Source organism: Solanum tuberosum, unplaced genomic scaffold, assembly GCF_000226075.1.
Source record: "Solanum tuberosum cultivar DM 1-3 516 R44 unplaced genomic scaffold, SolTub_3.0 scf00174, whole genome shotgun sequence".
In the NCBI taxonomy this organism is placed as follows: Eukaryota; Viridiplantae; Streptophyta; class Magnoliopsida; order Solanales; family Solanaceae; genus Solanum; species Solanum tuberosum.
Window position 1 is genome coordinate 909,036 of NW_006239103.1, and position 21,739 is coordinate 930,774.

At 35.8% G+C, this 21,739-nt stretch overlaps 6 protein-coding genes and 1 pseudogene across 7 annotated transcripts; 1 reads left to right on the forward strand and 6 right to left on the reverse strand.

Annotated features, from left to right (window-relative positions):
- Positions 1 to 2,715: 2,715 nt before the first annotated feature.
- Positions 2,716 to 3,126, reverse strand: LOC107061898 (1-aminocyclopropane-1-carboxylate oxidase homolog). The gene has a single exon (XM_015311861.1). It carries the CDS (start codon positions 3,124 to 3,126, stop codon positions 2,716 to 2,718), a length of 411 nt encoding a protein of 136 aa, XP_015167347.1.
- Positions 3,127 to 3,684: 558 nt separating this feature from the next.
- On the reverse strand, positions 3,685 to 7,461 carry LOC102595572 (deacetoxyvindoline 4-hydroxylase-like). 2 transcript variants are annotated; one of them, XM_015311894.1, is made up of 3 exons: positions 6,752 to 7,461; positions 6,316 to 6,637; positions 3,685 to 4,149 (listed from the first exon to the last, which is right to left on the reverse strand). In XM_015311894.1, exons 1-3 carry the CDS (start codon positions 7,255 to 7,257, stop codon positions 3,910 to 3,912), a joined length of 1,068 nt encoding a protein of 355 aa, XP_015167380.1. In that variant the 5' UTR covers positions 7,258 to 7,461; the 3' UTR covers positions 3,685 to 3,909. The 2 variants fall into 2 exon arrangements, with proteins under 2 accessions (XP_015167380.1, XP_006354508.1); XM_006354446.2 differs by lacking the exon at positions 3,685 to 4,149 and adding an exon at positions 5,705 to 6,240 and having other exon boundaries at positions 6,752 to 7,458.
- Positions 7,462 to 7,576: 115 nt separating this feature from the next.
- On the reverse strand, positions 7,577 to 9,459 carry LOC102595249 (1-aminocyclopropane-1-carboxylate oxidase homolog 1-like). The gene is made up of 3 exons (XM_006354445.2): positions 8,840 to 9,459; positions 8,118 to 8,439; positions 7,577 to 8,022 (listed from the first exon to the last, which is right to left on the reverse strand). The coding sequence occupies exons 1-3, from the start codon at positions 9,376 to 9,378 to the stop codon at positions 7,777 to 7,779; spliced, it is 1,107 nt and encodes a 368-aa protein (XP_006354507.1). The 5' UTR covers positions 9,379 to 9,459; the 3' UTR covers positions 7,577 to 7,776.
- A 2,048-nt stretch (positions 9,460 to 11,507) lies between these two features.
- LOC102594912 (deacetoxyvindoline 4-hydroxylase-like) lies at positions 11,508 to 13,177 on the forward strand. Its single transcript, XM_006354444.1, has 3 exons — positions 11,508 to 12,152; positions 12,263 to 12,584; positions 12,660 to 13,177. The coding sequence occupies exons 1-3, from the start codon at positions 11,656 to 11,658 to the stop codon at positions 12,897 to 12,899; spliced, it is 1,059 nt and encodes a 352-aa protein (XP_006354506.1). The 5' UTR covers positions 11,508 to 11,655; the 3' UTR covers positions 12,900 to 13,177.
- A 470-nt stretch (positions 13,178 to 13,647) lies between these two features.
- Positions 13,648 to 16,672, reverse strand: LOC102585174 (1-aminocyclopropane-1-carboxylate oxidase homolog 1-like; annotated as a pseudogene).
- On the reverse strand, positions 16,118 to 17,056 carry LOC102585512 (deacetoxyvindoline 4-hydroxylase-like). The gene is made up of 4 exons (XM_015311862.1): positions 17,031 to 17,056; positions 16,880 to 16,934; positions 16,475 to 16,666; positions 16,118 to 16,384 (listed from the first exon to the last, which is right to left on the reverse strand). The coding sequence occupies exons 1-4, from the start codon at positions 17,054 to 17,056 to the stop codon at positions 16,118 to 16,120; spliced, it is 540 nt and encodes a 179-aa protein (XP_015167348.1).
- A 1,560-nt stretch (positions 17,057 to 18,616) lies between these two features.
- On the reverse strand, positions 18,617 to 19,301 carry LOC107061906 (1-aminocyclopropane-1-carboxylate oxidase homolog). The gene has a single exon (XM_015311895.1). The coding sequence runs from the start codon at positions 19,280 to 19,282 to the stop codon at positions 18,686 to 18,688; it is 597 nt and encodes a 198-aa protein (XP_015167381.1). The 5' UTR covers positions 19,283 to 19,301; the 3' UTR covers positions 18,617 to 18,685.
- Between the last annotated feature and the right edge of the window lie 2,438 nt (positions 19,302 to 21,739).

The following is a 21,739-nucleotide window of genomic DNA, read 5'->3' on the forward strand; positions in this document are numbered from 1 at the left end:
TGTAACATCTGGCAATTTGAAATAACTATGAAGAGGCTTAGAATTGGAAATAGTCATTTTTTTTGGAAGGAATTAAAGATCTGGAAATTTGGTTAAGTATGGGAAAAAAATGAGTTTTTGGCCAACTTTGAACAGTTATAACTCCTAGCTCAGGATGAGTTAGGTGTAGTTCCAGTTATGTTTGCAAATTTCGTGGAATGGTCTTTCCAATGCCGCTGAGTTTGCTCGATTTCGAGTTCGTATGAGTGAGTTATGCCTTGGAAGTTGGGCAGTTGGCAGGGAAGTCTGTCCGGAAATTTGTAAGGGTATTTTTGGTCTTTTCCCTAGCCTTTTCTGTTGGATATATATTAGTGTGTTAGACTGATTTTGATCAGTTTTTCTCATTTTAAAGAGTGAGAGTGAGGGTTTGTGAGTGAAGAGGAGAAGAAGAGGAGAAAGAGAAGATCAAACAAGGTTTCGTTAAGGATCGTCGTGGATATCGTCGGGGGTGATCCCTATTAGGTATGTGAGATCATAGTGTTGGGTTGGTTCTTTCCCCCACACGCCAAACTCATTCAATTCCGAGAAAAGATTGATTATGTTTCTTGAAGCTGTTGGTTGTATTTGTTGAAGTTGTTGGTTGTGATTGTGTTGAAGTCCTTGTTGATTTGGGACTTGTTTCCGGTTGTGTTTTTGAGTTGAAATCTATTGTATGTTGAAGGGTTTATGATTATAAGTGTTTGGGGCTGGAACCAATGAAGTTAAGGAGGTTTACAGTTGGAAAAATGAAGAAGAAAAGTAGAGTTTTCTGGGGAAAGGGGTGGTGTGTCGCGCCTTCCAGCGCACCCCAAAAGAGCTTTTGAGCTTTCTCCCTTGGGGCGCCGCGCCTAGCAGTGCGCCCCAGCAGTCCTATTGAGCTTCGAGGGCTGGCGCTCCGCGCCTTGCAAAGCGTGAAGGATGCCAAGTTTCCCCATTCTTTTCACACTTTCTCATGCATGTTCCTTGGTATTGTACCTATGTTTCATAGTTGTTTTCAACGCTCCAAGGTACGTCTAAATGTCAAGAACTCGTCCATAACATGTGATCAAACACCTTGAATCCATAATTCCAATTCAAGGAGAGTTAATTTCCAAGTCAAGTGAAGTTAAGAGTTAAGTCTAGAAGTTAAAGAAGTGAGTCAAAGCAAGTCTTTAAAGTTGTTCAAGAGTCTTTATTGAATGTTTTAACTTCATTTTAAGGCTCAAGTTTCAAGTCAAGTAAAGAGTAAGGAGTCAAGAGTTTCAAGTTAAGTCAAGAGTATAGAGTTGAGTTCATTTCTCAAAAGTTATTAGGGAACTATGTATTCCCAAAGAAGCTAAAGTATTTTTGGGAGTAGTCTTGAGCACCGAATTGGGGACACGAGTTCTTATTAACTCAACTCTCCATAAGAACCATGTAGCCAACCATGGGATTTGTCGGATCATACTTTTTAGATGATCACGAAAGTTAAGCTAGTGGATCCATTAAGCAAAAGTTAAAGTAAGGTCCTATATCGATGGCAAGGTATAGGATGGTCCTTGGGCAACGTGAGGTAAAACGTTGTATCACCACTTAGTTTCATAGTGGTGGTTGTCGGTTAGAGAAACTCCCGTAGCAGTAGAAAGTGCATGGTTCCTTGAGAAGTTCTGCTTAGTGTGGATGGGGGTATGGGACTTCATTCATGCATTGCACAAGTAGACTTTGAGAGGCAGCATGGTATTTTTATGATATTATAAATATGATTTTAAGTCATGTTTTAATAGTTTTACAAGCTTTATATATTGCATGTGTCTTATTGCTTTATATATTGAGTTCAGTTATTTATGAGTTGAACAGAGCCAAGGTAAGAGTTCCTTTGTACTCCTTTCAAGCTTAAGTTGTGGTTTAGCTTTCCAACTCGCATACTCGTACATTCAATGTACTGATGCTAGTTGACCTGCATCTTATGACGATGCAGACGCAGGTACCCAGGGTCAGTATCCGGTTCGTCATTGATCCAGCTGAGTACTTCAGAGTCAGTGGTGAGCCTTTTTGCATTCCGGAGGACTCGGTTATTTTGTTCTCTTAGTTTTGTTTTATTAGGATGTTGTGGGGTCTGTCTCAACATCCATCTCAGTATTTTAGAGGCTTTATAGACAGTCAGTCAGTTAGTTTTGAGACTCTCATTTATGTATATATGTAATATTCTATTTTGAGACTCGAGTTGCCTTTTTGGCCAAATGTGTATCATTTAAGTTGGTTATGTCTTTGCATGGCATTGAGTTATTCTGTTGAGTAGGTTTCCGCTGAGTTAAGAAAGTCAGGCCAAGGGTTCGCTTGGGGGCCAGCAATGGTCTTCGAGTGCCGGCCACGTCCAGGGTGTAGGCTCGGGGCGTGACAAATTCAAAAATAAAAGGTGGTTACATATTTGAAAAAAACCATTTTTAGATATGTTTTTTTTTTTCCAGATTTAAATTAAACCGTATTTGATTATCCTTTAAGCAAATTTTCAAATTTAAATGGGAAGTTAGATAAACATGGAATTTATTAGATTTTATCTTCTTCTTTTTTTGGGTCTTTATCTTTATATACATTTTCTTTTTTTTAAAAGTAAATAAATTCGTGAGCAAGGAGGTTTCCACGTAAAACTCTTGTGCCTGTCTTTATATTGTGCTATGTATTTTCCGCATCTTTACTTCAGCTACTGTTCTTGCTGAGTCAAGGGACCTGATCCGTAGACTAATAGTGGACGCATACATTCCAACAAACTCTTATGGCTGTTGCATCAGACGAATAGTACTCTTTCTTCACTTCAGCATCTTGTTCATGAGATTTACGAGTCCCATCGATCATTCCTTCCAAACTACTTGAAGGAATCCTATGATTTATCAGTTGGAAAAATCCCCATTTCTCATATGCTTCCCTTATTTCATCAACAATCTTCTTACGCCGATCTTCAACCTCTATGCCACTTAGATCCACGACTGGAACCTGTAGAGTTGACTTGCACATATTCAACTCATCAGCAAGTTCATGAGGTGGCCTAATGAAAAGTCTTGGAATCTCGACTATTCCAGAGTCAAGTAGTCCCTTAACACCAGCTTTTGTATCATCAATAGCCTTTCTCTCATCCGATGGATCATAATCCATTTCAATCTAAATTGATAGCTTCTAGCTAGTTCAACGGACAAGATGGTTGCGCTCCAAAATGGGACGATAGTGGTCAGCAGACAAGCTCGTTCTGATCTTGAGCAAGTACATAAATTCTGTGGTACATTATCATAACAATCAAGATGTGAGACCAGTTCCTCCTAATTATTAATTGATTGATCAAATAAACATGTAAAGTCAGCTAAATATCCATATATAACAAGTTATTGTGGATCCTTTTGGATACTATTAATCAATTATACCAGCCATTTATAGTTCTCTATAACTATAGTCGAAAATTAATGAAGTTTGACTTCACTAAATTAATTTATCAATTATATATTATGATTTTTTGAATCATAATTCTGTAAACTGAAAAGGGCCGAAAATGTCCCTATACTATCTCAAAAGGCCTAAGTATAAGGTGAAATAAAAGGAAAATAGTTTGGATTATAAAAAAAATTGGAGTTTAAGATATGTTAATGTATTATTGTGGATAATTGGCAATAACACTCAACAGAGAGGGATTGAAGTGGAAAACTGTAACAAATAGCAATGAAATTGATACTTCAACGACAGAATTACAATTGAAGTAGCGAAAATAAGATAGCTAGGGATACTAGGAGAAATAGTACATGCATTATTAGAGGAACAAATTGAAGGACACATAAGGGAGTTTGTTCTTGAGATTTACCACAAACTCTGACATTGTTCTGTCTGAATGATGATAGTCTTTTCTGATAGTTTTTGCTGCTGCTTGGTGACGTTGTGCTCGGTCTCTATTCACAGTCTGAAAAGATCAAGACCAGTCTTATCAAGAGGTTTGGAGAAAAATTTAGCAAGATAATCAGCTACTAGAAAGTCTTTATATAGTGGGGGCTTTTCTTCCGATATGAGCTCTTTGATTGGACCAAACATCTTTGGAGATACCGAACTGAAGAAGCATGCCACAGAAATCCTTGGTCCTACCTTAGTTGCTACAAATCTATGAATTGCACTTACAAACTTGTCATTTGATACGATCTGTTACAAAATTAGTTTGAGTTGAGTAATAATTTGTGAAAAAATGAGAACAAAAAGTTATGCTTTGTTGCAAACCTGAAGGAGATCACCAATATTAACAACCAAACCATATTCAATCGGTGTAACATCGGCCCATTGGTTATCACACATGACTTGGATCCCACCACTTTGATCTTGAAGCAGAATTGTAAGGAAAACAGGATCTGTATGCTTACCAGTACCAAGAGTTAGGTCTGGCTGTGGGCATGCCGGGTAATAATGGCATGCCAACATTTGTCCTTTGTCACATTCGGTGGCTTTCAAGTGGTTTGACTTTAGCCCGAGAGCTTCTGATAGTAAGCCAAGAAGAATCTCCACTATTCCAGCAACTCCTCAGCAAGTTCATGAGATGGCCTAATGAAAATTCTTGGAATATCCACTATTCCAGAATCAACTAGTCCTTTAACACCGGTTTTTGTATCATCAATAGCCTTTTTCTCATTTGATGGATCATAATCCATTTCTAATTCAGCCTGAGAGTACTCTTCAGTGCCGGATATCTTTTCTTCTTAATTTCAACAAGGTCAACTCTTGAATATTCAGAAGAAACATACTCGCTTTGTCTCTATTTACTTGTCTATTTTTTACTTTGACATACATATAAAGAAAATAATAATTGACATAGTGAGTTTATCATTTTACCCTGTGGTTCTACCTTTTTCAAAAACATTAACTTTCTAAATAACTTGAGGGTATAATAGGTAAAAAATATTATATTTTCTTGATTTGTCAAAAATGAAAAGTAAAAAGGGACAGAGGGAGTATATCTTTTATAATTAGTTTGAAGTTAAGACTTGAGATCTGGGTATCACTCTGTCCTAGAATTCTGTAAAATATTAGTTTAATGTTTTTTACTATAAACTAATGAAGTTAGGTGGACATGTTGCACAGAATCCATAAATACACCACATGGATTTCTGGAAAATCCTATTGGGGTTAGATGCAAAAGGAGTTAGAAGGCTGAGCATATGATTAAAAAAAATTCACACATTGGAAACAGAAAGAGTGCAGAATAAATAAATGGGGATAAGCTGCATATTCCTCCAGTACTCATGTGTAAAACATTATTGTACACATAAGAACATACTTTAATGTAATAACAATCATAGGTTTTATGAAGGACTATACTGATGGCGTTTGTCGCTGCTTGGTAATGTAGCTTTTGGTGTCTCTTCACAAGTCTGAAAAGGTCAAGGGCAGATATACCAAGAGGCATGGACATAAACTTAGCAATGTAATCAGTTACTGTAAATTCTTCATATAGGAGGGGATCTTTGTTGGCAAGGAATTATATAGCCATGGCTTATTTGTGCTTAATATTTTAGATGATATAAGTGAAAATGCATCTACTTCTGCTTATATGATTGAGTCTATATCTTTGTTGCCTAGTAGATTAGGACATGTTAATGTCCCGTATATAAAGAACACGCAGTTTCTTGGTTTAGACTCAAATAATAATAACAATGTGAAATATGTATTGAAACTAAAGCAACTAAGACAGCAGTTAATAGTGATCACTTGAAAGATCCACTGGATCCCATACATAACTGATCTAATTTTGCTAGAAGGTGATGATAGTGCATAACAGTGTCATAGGAACAAATTGAAGGATACACAAGGGAGTATGTTCTTGAAATTTATCCCTTTATTTGAAAATAAACAGAAGAATTAGAAAGACATTGTTAAAAAAACATTATTGTACTGTGAATTGCAAACTCTGACATTGTTCTGTCTGAATGATGATAGTATCCTGATGGTATATCGTTATTTTAGCTGCTGCTTGGCGATGTGGTTATCGGTCTCTATTCACAGTCTGAAAAGATCAAGACCAGTATTATCAAGAGGCCTGGACAAATACTTAGCGAAATAATCAGCTACTAGAAAGTCTTCATATAGTGGGGGGTTTTCTTCTGATATGAGCTCTTTGATTGGACCATACATCTTCGGAGGTGAAGAATCTCCAGTGAAGAAGCAAGCCACTGAAATCCTTGGTCCTACCTTTTTCGCTACAGCTCTATGAATCACACTTACAAACTTGTCATTTGATAGGATCTGTTACAAAACCAGATGAAGATGAGTACCAATTTGTAAAGAATTGAGAATAAGAAGTTGTGTTTTGTTGCAAACCTGAAGAAGGTCACCAATATTAACAACCAGACCATGTTCAATCGGTTCAACATCGGCCCATTGGTTATCACACATGACTTGGAGCCCACCAATCTGATCTTGAAGCAGAATGGTAAGGAAAACAGGATCTGTATGCTTACCACTACCAAGAGTTAGCTCTGGCTGTGGGCATGCCGGGTAGTAATGGCATGCCAACCCTAGTCCTTTGTCACATTCCGCAGCTTTCAAGTGGTCAGGTTTTAGCCCAAGAGCTTCTGATAGTAAGCCAAGAAGAATGTCTCCTAGTTTTGTGACATGATTTTTGTACTCAAGGAATGTTCTCCTGGATATTAGGAAAAGATCAGGAGATTACTAAGTTAGAAAAACTTCAACACCTTGTACACATCAAACATGACAGATATAGAATTAAAATCAAGCGCATAAAATACAGAGTTACCTGCAAACTGGTGGTATTTCTTCAGGTTCAATGTATCCAGAAACTAGCGCAGAGATATGTAATGAATCCTTCCAGGTTGCAGTCCTTCCTTTTGTTGTCAACAGTTGAAGATTGCTCTCATATCTAACTCCTCTGGTTGGATTAGACGAATAGTACTCTTTCTTCACTTCAACATCTTGTTCATGAAATTTACGAGTCCCATCGATCATTCCTTCCAAAACACTTGAAGGAACCCCATGATTTATCACTTGGAAAAAGCCCCATTTCTCTGATGCTTCCCTTATTTCATCAACAATCTTCTTACGCCCATCTTCAACTTGTATGCCACTGAGATCCACCACTGGAACCTGTAGAGTCGACTTGCACATATTCAACTCCTCAGCAAGTTCATGAGGTGGCCTAATGAAAATTCTTGGAATCTCGACTACTCCAGAATCAACTAGTCCCTTAATACCAGCCTTTGTATCATCAATAGCCTTAACCTCATCCCATGGATCATAATCCATTTCTAATTCAGCTTTAGACTCTTCAGTGCCAGGTATATTTTCTTCTTAATTACAACAAGGTCAACTCTTGAATACCTCTTTTTAATTAGTTTGAAGTTAAGACTGCAGATCTGGGGAATCACTTTGTCCTAGAATTCGTTAAAATAGTAGTTAAATGTTTTTTACTATAAAGTATAAACTATTGAAACCATAAATGCATCACATGGATTTCTGAAAAATCCTATTGGGGTTAAACACAAAAGAAGGAAGAAGGCTGATCATATGATTAAAAAAATATTCACACATTGGAAACAGAAAGAGTGCAGATTAACACCTAAAATATCCAAACAAAATGCTGCTATTTTATTCAATATGAAATGCTTACATATAAAGGGATAAGCTGCATATTCCTCCAGTACTCATGTGTAAAACATTATTACAGATGAGAACATACTTTAATGAACAACAATCATAGGTTTTACGAAGGACTATACTGATGGCATTTGTCGCTGCTTGGTAATGTAGATTTTTTGTGTTTCTTCACAGTCTGAAAAGGTCAAGGGCACATGTACCAAGAGGCCTGGACATAAACTTAGCAATGTAATCAGTTACTGTAAATTCTTTATACAAAAGGGGATTTTCTTCTGATATTAGATCTTTGGTCGGACCGTAGATCTTTGGTTGTGCAAAACTACCATTGAAGAAGCATGCCACTGACATTCTTGGTCCTACCCCATTCGCTATAACTCTATGATTTGCACTCACAAACTTGTCATTTGATAGGATCTGTGACAAAACCAAATTGAAATAAGTTGGACAATTTTGTCTAGAAGATAAACCAGACTAAGAAAAGTTTTTTTTTTCTTTTTTTCGCTACAAACCTGAAGTGCTTCGCCAATATTAACAACCAATCCTTGTGAAACCGGTTTAACATCGATCCATTGGTAATTGTGCATGACTTGAAGGCCACCAATTTGATCTTGAAGAAGAACAGTAAGGAAAGCAGGATCTGTATGGTTCGCAGCGCCAAGAGTTAGCTCTGGCTGTGGACATGCTGGATAGTAATGACATACTACTGATTTTCCTTTAGTACATTCCATATCTTTCAAGTGATCTGGTTTTAGCCCGAGTGCTTCTGATAAAATGCTGAATATAGTTTCTCCTAGCTTTGTGACATGATTTATATACTCAACGATTACGTTCCTGGATATTAGAAAAACGATTTAAGATATAATATAGCCTAACATGTCAAAAAATTGTACTACCATTTGAAGATATAATTCAGTGAATTAAACACTACCCTTCTAACAACATGAACTTTTTAGATGAGATGTTCACAAAATTCAATACGGTACCAGAGTAGGTAGAGGCCCTGAGTTCAAATCTCACTGACACCTATTAGACAAGAAAAAATCACATACACTTGAGGGGACATGCTGAATATATAATTAAGTGGATTAAGGTATACCCTCTCCAACAACTTAAGTTTTTAGATACGTAATCACACAATTATCGAAAAGTCTGTCCAAGCAACTGATCTAACTTTACTCCATGAAAAATCAAAGATATGAAATTCAAGAACAGAAGGTCAATATATACTTACCTGCAAACTGCTGGTATTTCTTCCGGTTCAATATGACTTGAATGTAGCAAAGAAATGTTCAATGTATCCCTCCAGTTTGCAGCTTTTGACTGATAAAGATCAAAGTTGCTCTCATATCTTACTCTTCTCGATGTGAAATCACGCGAATAGTACTCTTTCTTTACCTCAGCATCTTGTTCGTGAAATTTACGAATCCCATCAATCATTCCTTCCAATACACTTGAAGAAATCCCATGATTTATAAGTTGGAAAAATCCCCACTTCTCCGATGCTTCCCTTATTTCATCGACAACCTTCTTACGATGATCTTGAACTTCTATGCCACTGAAATCTATAACAGGACAATGTAGAGTTGACTTACCCTGAGTCAACTCTTCAACAAGTTCATCAGGTGGCCTAATGAATATTCTTGGAATTTCCACAATTCCGGAATCAACTAATCCTTTAACACCGGCTTTTGTATCATCGAAAGCCTTTAACTCCTTCAATCGATCATATTCCATTGTTAATTCAGCTTGAGACTCTGCAATTCTGGACATATTTGTTCTTAATTTCAACAAGGGAAAGATTCTTGAGCAATTAATAAGTTAGTTAAAGTCAACTAGTGCTCATAAATAATGTGGTCCAATGTGAATCAATATTCAAAAGAAACATCAAACAACAATATATTTAGTGAAATCTCATCCGTGGAGTCTGGGGAGGGTAGAGTATACGCAGACCATACCTCTACCTCATGGTCGTGGAGGTAAGGAGACGATTTTTGGACGACCCTCGACTCAAGTATAACATATCAGAAATAAAAAAGGAAAAATGACAGTGGAGAAACAAAACAACTAATAAGGAAATAATAACAACCATAAAATAATACTCCTCCGTTCCTATTAAGTTGCCACCATTTTAGGTTTCAGGCTCCTTAAGAAAGTAGGTAAATTTACCATTGTATCATTATTTAGTGTTCTCTCGAAGTCAAATTTTCAATAAATGAACATGAATCAATTTATTTTGATTAATAAAATTGACCAATGAACATAAATAAATTATTTAGTTTTCCTATATTGGTCAAATTTATATTTTTAAGGCTAATAACTCTCAAGGGTAAAATAGAAAGAATAATCCATTTATGTATTAATTTTATAAAATGACAAGTATTAAGTAAATCTATTTTTAATAATAACTACATATAAATAGAAACAGATGGAGTACAAAAAAATATTCAAAAGAAACACTTCCTTTTATTATTAGTGTGAATGTGAATGAACTAGGTGTGAAATATGACCCAAAAAATGATGGCCCCACAATCCATCCAATAAAATAATTTTGTATCCTAATACTCCCTCTGTTTCTATTTACTTGTCCATATTTTACTTAACACACATATTAAGAAAATAATAATTGATATAGTAAATTTATCATTTTATCCATATTAATTGATAGAATTCCAAAATCAATTTAAGGATCTACCTTTTTCAAAAATCAAAAACATTAACTCTCTAAATAAATTGAAGATATAATAGGTAAAAAATATTGTTTTTTCTTAATTTATCAAAAATGACAAATACAAAGGGACAAGTAAAAAGTCAAAAATGGACAAGTAAAAAGGAATCGACAATAGAAGAATTCTTCTTAGACGGTAGATTACGAAAGAGAACGGCTATTAATTAATTAATAATCTTTATTATTGAAGGCTAATGGCAGCAACCAATTAGCAATGACTTTATGAGGGGAAAGCAAACAAGCATATGAAGTTACTAAAATGCCATTGATCGTCCTTTGCTTCACTATGTTATATACTTCATTCGTCCAATAATAGTTGTCCAATATATTATTTTTTGGATGTCCAACAATACTTGTTCACCTTATGAAATCAATGGATAATTTTACATTTAATTATTAATCTATCCTTATTATATCATTAATTATAGTCATTTCACAATTACATTTTTCAAGACATTGTATTTATTATATTCAAAGGGTGAGAAACTAAAATTATTCTTCTATTTATAGTTTTTAAGAAATGTGCAAAGTCAATAGTGAACAATTATTGTTGGACCGAGGGAGTAGAAAAATATTGAAGGAAAAAAAAATAGGAAAAAGATAAATATGAATTTTTAAGGGTGATATAATAAAATTATCCTTCTATTTATAGTTTCTTAAGGGGTGTGCCAAGTTAATAGTGGACAACTATTGTTGGACTGAGGGGTATTATCTAACATGATTATGAACATTAAACGAAAAATATTTGTGATTGAGAAAATTTGGAGCAAAAGTGTTTATTTCATTGTGATTTACTATAATTTTAGTTCTTTCAATAAGCATTATTTTATACAAATAAGTTTTACTTCAAAGGAGATTTCATTAGTTTAGTACTTAGTCATGATTTTTGTGGATGGAAATTTGTTAAAGTATTTGTCATGATCTTTTGATATGGACTAACTTATAAGATAATCAATTTAATAAATTCATGATTGATATGTTTTTATAAGCGTTTTCGGTGGACAAGTTAACTTAATAAAATCAAACTTCATTAGTCTTCAACTATAATATAAAAAAAAAACTAGAAATGGCCGGCATATTTAATTAATATCCCAAAGGACCCACAATAATCTTTTAAAAATTGAAATTGAGCTGACTATACATGTTTATTTGACTAATCAATTAATAATTATGAGGAATTAGTCATTGATTGTTGTGTTCTTACATCTTGATTGTTACGATAAATATCCAGAAGGAGCTTGTCTGCTGACCACTATCGTCCCATTTTGGAACGCAACCATCTTATTCATCGAACTAGCTAGAAGCTATCAATTTGGATTGAAATGGATTATGATCCATCGGTTGAGAAAAAGGCTATTGATGATACAAAAGCCGGTGTTAAAGGACTAGTTGATTCTGGAATAGTGGAGATTCCAAGAATTTTCATTAGGCCATCTCATGAACTTGCTGAGGAGTTAACTATGTGCAAGTCAACTCTACAGATTCCGGTGGTGGATCTAAGTGGCATAGAAGTTGAAGATGGGCGTAAGAAGATTGTCGAAGAAATAAGGGATGCATCTGAGAAATGGGGATTTTTTCAACTGATAAATCATGGGGTTCCTTCAAGTGTTTTGGAAGGAATGATTGATGGGACTCGTAAATTTCATGAACAAGATGTTGAAGTGAAGAAAGAGTACTATTCGTCTGATCCAACCCGAGGAGTTAGATTTGAGAGCAATCTTCAACTGTTGACAACAAAAGGAAGAAATGCAACCTGGAAGGATACATTATATATCTCTAAGCTAGTTTCTGAACCTGATGAAATACCAGAAGTTTGCAGGTAACTATGTATTTTCTGTACTTGAATTTCAATTCTATATCTGTACTGTTTTACGCGTACAAAGGTGTTGAAGTTTTTGCATTAAATCTTGATATTTTCCTAATGTCCAGGAAAATATTGGTTGAGTACAAAAATCATGTCATAAAACTAGGGGACATTCTTCTTGGCTTACTATCAGAAGCTCTTGGGCTAAAACCTGACCACTTGAAATCCGCGGATTGTAACAAAGGACTAATGTTGGCATGCCATTACTACCCTGCATGCCCACAGCCAGAGCTTACTCTTGGTACCGGTAAGCATACAGATCCTGTTTTTGTTACCATTCTGCTTCAAGATCAGAGTGGTGGGCTCCAAGTCATGCGTGATAACCAATGGGCTGATGTTGAACCGATTGAACATGGTTTGGTTATTAATATTGGTGACCTTCTTCAGGTTAGCAACAACACACAACTTTTTGTTCTCATTTGTTTACAAATTGTTACTCATCTCAATCTGATTTTGTAACAGATCGTATCAAATGACAAGTTTGTAAGTGCAATTCATAGAGTTGTAGCAAATAAGGTAGGACCAAGGATTTCAGCGGCAAGCTTCTTCACTGGAGGTTCTACACCTCCGAAGATGTATGGTCCAATCAAAGAGCTCATATCTGATGAAAACCCCCAACTATATAAAGATTTTCTAGCTGCTGATTATACTGCTAAGTATTTCTCCAAGCCTCTTGATACTCGTGATCTTTTCAGACTGTGAAGGGAGACCGAGCACCACATCGCCAAGAAGCAGCAAAAACCATCAGACAGATTATCATCATTCAGATAGAATAATGTCAGAGTTTGTGATTCACTGTACAAAACATGTCGTCTTTCGTGTTCTTCTGTTTATTTTCAAATAAAAAGGGATGAATATCATAAACATACTCTCTTATGTATCCTTCATTTTGTTCCTCTACTAATGTATGCACTATCATCATTCATCCCCTTTTAGAAAAATCGGATCAGTTCCGTAATATTTCAAGTGATCACTATTAACTGCTGTCTTAATTAGCCAAACAATCTATTTTCGGGATACGATTAGAAGTGATTTTATCGGTGAAATAGTGATATAGTTGAGTGACCTTGTAGGTGAAATGACAGTGGTTGAGTGAGTTTTATATTACAGAACAAAATTGAGTGACTTTCTGAGCTACAAACTGTTAGTTGAATGACGGTCTAAGAAGTTAACTCAAAGAAAATGGACCTTAGAAACTAACTCATGAGGTGATGATTGAGTAGGACCTTATAAGGAGATAAAAAGCTGATCGATCCTCCCTCAACGGCTCAACCAACACGAGACACTTGACAATAAGGTAAAGCGTAAAGAAGATTCCGAAAGAATTAAATGGAATACATACCTGTAGAAGATCTCCAATTGTGGGTGGGGGTTTACAATTGTATGTATACCTCACATTTTTTACTATATAAACTTGCAAAATAATGAACCAAGATTATAATGAAATGCCTTTTCGGAATATTCCAACTCATTCATTCATCATAAGGTATCAGAGTTTGTTAACTGTTAAGTTCTGAGAAGATGTTGAAACATATCTGTAAATCCTTTTGGACTATTTCTGCAATTTGAAAGGTGACAATAACGAAGTTCCATCGAGCCCTTTGTTGTATAGACGCGTGACATACTCTTTTCTGCTTGTTTCCCGGTAGATTGGAGGGTTTTCATCGGATAACAACTCCTTGATCGGACCATATAATCTCGATTCACTGCCTTCTTGAAAATGCATTCTGAAAAAACTTGCCACTGAAATTCTTGGTCCTACATTTTTCGCCAAAACTCTGTGAAGAACACTTTTGAACCTGTCATTTGTGATGAGCTGCAAAACCAAAAAAAAATGGAAACTAGTGAATTCATTAATCAAGTTCTTGACGTTTATGTAAAGAGTTTAAGTTATGTGCACAGACAAATGTATACATTTCTTACACCTACAATAGTAGGTACATTTCATAACAAGACTGACCAGGTTATAATAGCCTGAAAATCAAAGTAATAACCAGCTATAACAGTGCACTGCTAGTGCCAAATTTGTTTTCGATGTCAATATATATAACTTAAGTCCGTGTATTTATACATCAAGCTCATTTTTACAAATGTTTACTTGCCTGCATAAGATCTCCAATGTTCACTATTAGAGCTCCAGGTAAGAAAGGAACATCAACCCATTGATTTTTATGAAAGACTTGGAGGCCATAATTTGATCCTGTAATACAAAAGTCAAGAAGCCACTATCCGTGTGACCGCTAAGGCCTAAAGTCAGATCTGGTTCAGGGCATGCGGGATAATAATGGCCGGTGATGAACAACCCCTCGGCACATTCCATGTCTTTCAAGTGATCTGATTTGAGTTGTAGAGCCTCAGAGAGTAGCTCAAAGAGAGTAAGTCCCAGTTTCATGATGTACTTCGTGTATTCGATCAAAACTTCTCTGTAAAGTCAAAAAATGCATTCAATAAAGAAGAGATGACATTGGAAAAATCTAAGCACATTTGAACATTAGCATGATAATAAGGAAACATATAACTAGTTCATAATTTGTTCTGAGTCAAATAAGCCTACTCAATACTCCCTCCGGTCCATATTACTTATCTTTTTAAGGCTTTTGCACACCCCTTAAGAAATGTAACAGGATTTTTTATAAACTACTCTTTGTCTCTCCCTTAACATTTTGTACCTGCAAACCTCGGGAATTTCTTCGGGATCAGGGAGATTAGGAGCCATGACACAGTAAAGGGTGTCCCTCCAATTAGCTGTTGGTGATTTGAGTAGATCAAAATTACTATTGTAGGTGACCTTCCTTCGTAACATCACGTGAGTAGAACTCTTTCTTCACCTCAGAATCTTGCTCATGAAAATGGCGAACGCCTTTTAGTACTTTCTCCTTAACACTTGATGGGATTTCATGATGGACAATCTGGAAAAATCCCCAGTTTTCACAAGCATCCTTTATTTCTCGAACAATATCAGCTCGTTGAGCTGCACTATTTCCCAAGCCTTGAAAATCTACTACAGGAATGCTAAACTTACTAGTAACATCAGGGTCCAATTTCTTCTCACTCACATACTGGTTGTGTAAGAATATACGTGGTAACCTTGTCACACGGCATCTAGTAGTCCTTTTACCCCTGTCTTTGAATCATCAAAGGCATGCACTTCACTTTTTCTATCATATTCCGAACTGTCATCTAGCTCGAGTTTTTCATTTCTTGAGACAACCATTTTTCTCCTTCTAGAGGAAAACTCTGTTGTTGAGTATGAAATCAAGATTCTTTACAGACATAATAATAAAATGGGAACATAATAGAGGTACTTACACAATTGATATTATAATATAGTTTTTATGGAATCAGATTCCATCACAATGCAAAGCCAAGAAGCTCCAGGACAATGGCAGGCATACTGTATTACAGACTACTTTGGAACTGTAAGACTATAATAAGTTATGTCTTGTTCAAATAACAATAGAATTTTGAAATATTTTGTTACATTACTTTCTCTTTTAAAAAGACAGAAACATGAAGAGCACATGTTCAGTTGGTCAAAATTCTTCGGAAAATATTTTCTCTAGGTCAAAATTCTTCGGAAAATGATTTCCCTAGAAAGTAGGAAAAACAAGTTTTAGAAGTGGCATTTCACATTTGGAATAAAAGTGGACATCATCAAAGCCGGAGACACCTCAAACAAGCTAAAATGAAGATCATATCATTCGATCTAGAGACAACTCAGAAAGCTAAAAATATTGACAATGTATTACTCAAACATAAATTTCGACATTTATTTCATGTTCAAGAATCCGCTGTTCTTAATATCAATAGATGAACAACACTTGGTATTTATTTTCTTTCCAAAATACGCATGTATACACGACAGGTACAAGAATTTCTATTGAACTCACAAGCAGAAGAACACAGCTCAGAGCCTGTCACTATTTCTGCAATTTGAAATATTGTGACAATAAAGACGTTCCATCGAGCCCTTTGCTGTATAGATAAGCAACATACTCATTTCTGCTTGGTTCCCGGTACATTGGAGGGTTTTCCTCTGATAACAACTCCTTGATTGGCCCATATAGTCTGGATTCACTGCCTTCTTGAAATTGCATTCTGAAAAGACTTGCTACTGAAATTCTTGGTCCAACATTTTTAGCCAGCACTCGGTGAAGAACACTGTTGAACTTATCATTTGTGATTAACTACAAAACAGAATGCAAAATAATGAATTAATCAATCAAGTTTGTGACATTTACATAAATACATAAAAGAATTTACAATTATGAACTTGCCTGCATTAAGTCTCCAATGTTAACTATTAGAGCTCCAGGCAAGAAAGGTACATCAACCCACTTATTTTCATGAAAGACTTGAAGGCCACCTATTTGATCTTGTAATAGAATAGTCAAGAATCCGCTATCTGTGTGGCCGCTAAGGCCTAAAGTGAATTCTGGCTCAGGGCATGCCGGATTGTTAGTTTGAAGCTGATATGAGATGTTAGTTCGAAGTTGATATGAAGTTTTGATGATTTAACAAACTTATCGATCTAACAAGGAACCAGATCCTTGTTACTGGGACCGCAGACAGGGAAGTGAATGAATGATAAACTCAGTGTGAGGAATATTTGTGTGTAATCATCAAAAAGGGGGAAAATGTTATATTCTAGGTGTTTTGATGATCCTCACAAATGCAGGGACCTGGTCCCCGGCAGAGTGCTCTCGTCCAGATTCAAATGAGGTAACAGCTGTAAAGCTGTCACGTCAGGTGGTAGGTGAAAAGTGCAGTGTCCTACACCAATAGGAACAGCGGACGAGATTGTATGTTTCAGTGTCTCACAAATGCAGGGACCTGGTCCCCAGCAGAGTTCTCTCCATCATATCCATCAAATGCATAATGGGGTACAACTGTAAAGCTGTCGTGTCAGAGGTTGGTGAGGCGTCAGCGTACTACACCAATCAAAATGGAGGAGGGTGTTTGTCCAATGGGTAATAATTCTTTATGGTTGATATTTTCAACATGACAAACATCATATTAAATTCATTCATTCAAAGAAGGAAGTCAGCCAGCAAGCCTTTCAAGAACTCATAAAGAAGTTTGCAAGGGACCTGGTCCCTGCAAGACTGCGTATGTGAAAGGACGACATGACAACTGTCAGAAAAGCTGCCACATCTGATGTGGTAGGTGCACATCCTTCCAGAGAGGCAGGCTCTCAGCCAATGGGTGGTCCCAAGGAGTTTGTGTTCATTTTGATATAATCTCTTAACATAAAACACAAACTCAAGATTTGGCAAGCAAAAACTCACAAGCTAAAAAGAAGAAAGCCATCTTCAAGGAAGAACTCAAGCACAAGAACACATACAACAAGGACCTGATCAATAGAAGAAGTGCTTTCCGTACCTGTTGTTGTTCTTGATTGTTTGTATTGAGCTTAACTTGTAGGATTCACCTCACCGGGAAGAGGTTGATTCTTGTCTACGTCATCCTCTCTTCAGCTGTCTTGTTACTATTATACTGATTTCATTAAGGCAATAGATTATTCTGATTGGATTTCGAACATCATCCCTATGCCCAAGAGGGATGGACGTGTTCGCGTATGCATATATTTTTCTCAATAAAGCATGTTCCCAAAGATGACTTTCCGCTGCCGAACATTGATTTGTTTGTGGACAAGACTATTGTTAAAGTATCACTCTTGTTAGAAACGTTTCAAAGTGTTGTTTGAGTCTTTGTAAGAACATTGTTAGAGTTCACTTTGTGTCTTACGGTTAAAGTCTATATTAATCAGTGAGGGTTAGTATAGTGGGTAATGGATGCATTGCTTTGTTGAAGTCTAAGTTATCTAGAGTTACGTAGCTTAGTGGGCAGTGTGGTATCTGCTCTGGCTCATCTAAGTAATAGGAGGTATTGCTTAGAGTTGGGATTAGTAGGCTAATCTTAGTTTGTAAACTTGCTTTTGCTTTTGCTTGAAGAAGATTAGTGAAAGAAGTTTGAAAAGTCCTAGCAGGCCAGGTCGTGGTTTTACGCCCTTGAGCAAGGAGGTTTCCACGTAAAGTTGTTTGTTCACACTTTACTTTCAGCACTTATTTTACTGTCTATTATTGTAACTGTACTGAGGACCTGGTCCCATCGAAACAAGTGGACGCTTACTTTTAGTTACTATTCTTGCTTAGTCAAGGGACCTAGTCCTTGACTGATAAGTGGACGCATACATTCCAACACGGATAATAATGGCCAGCTAAGAAAAGCCCCTCTGCACATTCTATGTCTTCCAAGTGATTTGGGTTGAGTCCTAAAGCTTCAGAGAGTAGCTCATATAGAGTAAGCCCCAGTTTCATCACGTACTCCGTATATTTGATCAAAACATCTCTGTGAAGTCAAAATATTGAGTTCATAAAAACTTGATGCAACTTCTTTTAGTGAGACATATTAAAAGAAAGAATATCTTATAACAAATTAGAGCTAGGATAATAAATCTGAGATGAGGTCTGGAGAATTTAAGTTGACTACAGCGGGCGTACTAAGCTAATTAAGAAAGGTATATTAGTAGTAAGCATGATATGTACCTGCAAACCTCTGGAATTTCTTGGAGGATTAGGAGCCATGACACAGTAAAGAGTGTCCCTCCAGTTAGCTGTTGATGCTTTGTGTAGATCATAATTGGTATTGTAGGTGAACTTCCTCGTAACATCACGGAAGTAGAATTTTTTCTTCACCTCAGAATCTTGCTCATGAAAATGATGAACGCCTTCTAGTACTTTCTCCATAACACGTGATGGGATTTCATGATGGACAATCTGGAAAAATCCCCAGTTTTCACTAGCATCCTTTATTTCTCGAACTATATCAGCCTGTTGAACTGCAGTTTTTCCCAAACCTTCAAAATCTATGACTGGAATGCTCAGCTTATTAACTGCGTTGGAGTCTGATTTCTTTTCAATCACAGGCTGGTTGTGCAAGAATATACGCGGTAACTTGGTGATACCAGCATCCAGAAGTCCCTTTACACCAACCTTCGAATCATCAAAGGCTTGGACTTCACTTTTCCTATCATATTCAGAACTGTCATGTAGCTGAGTTCTGCCATTATTCGTGCCATCCATTTTACCTGCTCAGAAGGAAACCACATTTGACTATGGAAGCAAGATTTCTTACGAAACATTGTTGATATAACAGGGGTGCTTATAGGGTCATCTCAACCATAAGGCCACTAAAGCAATCGCTTGGGGCCCCAATTTTTTTGGGCCCCCATTTTCTCCAAAGATGTATATATATATTGTTAACAAAAATTTCATGTATTGATAAACTTGAAGAAAATATAATTGAGAAATTGAATATTGTTAGTTGATTGTAGTATCTTTCCTAGATTCTTATGTGGCTAGTTAATTGTAGTATCATTTCTAGTTTCGCATGTGGTTATCTATTTTATTGTCTAGCTCATTTATATTTTGACGATTATCATGAACCAACAATATTGTGTTGTTATACTTACTTCTCTTTATTCTCCTTTCACTATTTTTATTCTTTCATTATTGAATATTGTGAAGTCTCTCAAATGTTCAAACATTCTACATTATGTAAAATCTATTGTTGTGTGTTTATAAAAAGATCAAATTTGTTTTTAGTGTCTTATTCAAATTTAAAGCACTAAAACTAATCAACACTATTTTAATATTATTTATCAACTTATCAAATTCATCGCAATACTATTTTAATATCATCATATTTTTAAAAAATTTGAGTCATGTTTTATTATTTTAACTTTATATTACATAATTTTCATTGAAAATTTACATTATTTGCATTCTTACTTCATAATGTCTACATATATCATGTCTCTCCAGACCTCATTTATAGGATTACACTAAATATGCTATAATTATTCAATTTATATTTGTCAACTAAAAACAATAGGGCCTCTTTATAAAATTTGGCTTTAGGCCCCCAAACTTATTGAGACGGCCCTGGGTGCTTATGAGACAATTATCCATCAGAAATCAAAGCCAAAGACAAAATTAGGTATTCTTACACCTCATATACCAAACACTTACTTGTCCAAACTTGTTTTCCTTCAACTAATGAAATGGTTTTGGAACTATTTGAGATAACGAAGCTACATCGTGTGTTGACACCCAATTTTGGTTTAACATTCTCAAGATTCTTAATTTTTAAGTTTTATTTATTTAATAGTTCAAAATATATTTTTTATAATTTTAAATAAGTTTATCGATATTTATCCTTATTTATCAAAATTTTAGATTTTTTATCAGTTAATTTTAATTACATTACTTTTTGTCACAGTCGGTTGAATACGTTCAAATATTTATTCATTTTGATTAAATCATTATTTTGTTAAATTGCATTGTTTTACACGTCATGAGTTACGTTCACTATGTCTTTTTATATTCATTTTATTCATTGCTTTTATTAATATCAATTTTGGTGTTTTTAGCACAGATTTACAATTAAATTAGGATAATAATTATATACACATATATTTTATTTAACCAACAATTTTGTATCATAATCTAAAGCCCACAATTGAGCCCATTATAAAATTATTGCTTATATAAGTTTTGATTAAGTTAAAAAATAAATAAGGTGGTGAATTATTTTTTTAGAAAGGGGTAAGAATTTCCTAAATGACAAAAACTCTAAAATTTATTCCTATCCTCCAAAATAGCCGCCACCCAAAAAAAAAAAAAGAAGAAATCAGATCTCCCTCACACACCCATTTTACTCTTGTTCTCTTCTAACCACACCAACCACAAACGCCACCCCCGGCGAACGGCAGCCACAAGCATACCAAACCACCCCGAAACTCCAGACCATCGCGAGCTCTAAGCTCTAAAATCAGCCAACCAAACAAGAAAATAACCACCTGAAACGCCACCTTAAACCAGCCCCCTCTTCCACCAACAACCATCACCAAATCACCACAAATCGGACCCAAAACCCCAACGATTCTCCCTTTCCAGCAGACCAGCGAACTAAACCCAAAAATCCTTCGTTTTTATCCATTTTCCGGTGAAACAGTCACCGGAAACGACCCAAACTGCCTTAAAAAAATAGCCATCGCTGCTTCCTCAAACCTGACTCGAAACCACCATCATAATAGAACCAAAACGAAGCTCCAAAGTTCCGGCGAAACCATCCAAGACCAACCATGGTCATCACTGTTTCCCTTCCCCTCTTTCCCTTTATGGTCTGCTTCTGTTGTAGGTGCATTCATGAACGCCGTCAACTCCGAGCTCTAACACGCCAACAATGGTGTTGACGCCGTCGGACCACCGTTGCTTTCTCAAAATCAGTAACTCCGGTCGTCATTATTTCAGATTTAGGTCAGGTATTTTCCACTTTAGTCCCTAAATTCGTTAGATTTTGTTAAATTGATACTCTAAATTTGTGTTCATGGTTCACTGATTCATTTAGGTTAGTGTTGTTTTGAGTTTTGAGTTGTGTATGGTCATTAGTATCTCTAATTTTTTTTATGATTTTTGGGAATGTAGTTGTTATTGTTATATTTGTTCTTATCCAGTTGCATTTAATTTATTTAAATT

Bases quoted from the DNA above. Each gene is read 5' to 3' on its own strand.
- LOC107061898 (XM_015311861.1), bottom strand. From the start codon at position 3,126: ATGGATTATGATCCATCGGATGAGAGAAAGGCTATTGATGATACAAAA.
- LOC102595572 (XM_006354446.2), bottom strand. From the start codon at position 7,257: ATGGATTATGATCCATGGGATGAGGTTAAGGCTATTGATGATACAAAG. The intron at 6,638-6,751 runs GTAACTCTGTAT...CCTAATATCCAG, and splicing joins GAAATACCACCAGTTTGCAG to GAGAACATTCCTTGAGTACA. The intron at 6,241-6,315 runs GTTTGCAACAAA...GTTTTGTAACAG, and splicing joins ATATTGGTGACCTTCTTCAG to ATCCTATCAAATGACAAGTT.
- LOC102595249 (XM_006354445.2), bottom strand. From the start codon at position 9,378: ATGTCCAGAATTGCAGAGTCTCAAGCTGAATTAACAATGGAATATGAT. The intron at 8,440-8,839 runs GTAAGTATATAT...TCTAATATCCAG, and splicing joins GAAATACCAGCAGTTTGCAG to GAACGTAATCGTTGAGTATA. The intron at 8,023-8,117 runs GTTTGTAGCGAA...GTTTTGTCACAG, and splicing joins ATATTGGCGAAGCACTTCAG to ATCCTATCAAATGACAAGTT.
- LOC102594912 (XM_006354444.1), top strand. From the start codon at position 11,656: ATGGATTATGATCCATCGGTTGAGAAAAAGGCTATTGATGATACAAAA. The intron at 12,153-12,262 runs GTAACTATGTAT...CCTAATGTCCAG, and splicing joins GAAATACCAGAAGTTTGCAG to GAAAATATTGGTTGAGTACA. The intron at 12,585-12,659 runs GTTAGCAACAAC...ATTTTGTAACAG, and splicing joins ATATTGGTGACCTTCTTCAG to ATCGTATCAAATGACAAGTT.
- LOC102585512 (XM_015311862.1), bottom strand. From the start codon at position 17,056: ATGGAGAGAACTCTGCTGGGGACCAG. The intron at 16,935-17,030 runs GTCCCTGCATTT...CTGACGTGACAG, and splicing joins AGAACTCTGCTGGGGACCAG to CTTTACAGCTGTTACCTCAT. The intron at 16,667-16,879 runs GTCCCTGCATTT...ATCTCATATCAG, and splicing joins AGCACTCTGCCGGGGACCAG to CTTCAAACTAACAATCCGGC.
- LOC107061906 (XM_015311895.1), bottom strand. From the start codon at position 19,282: ATGGATGGCACGAATAATGGCAGAACTCAGCTACATGACAGTTCTGAA.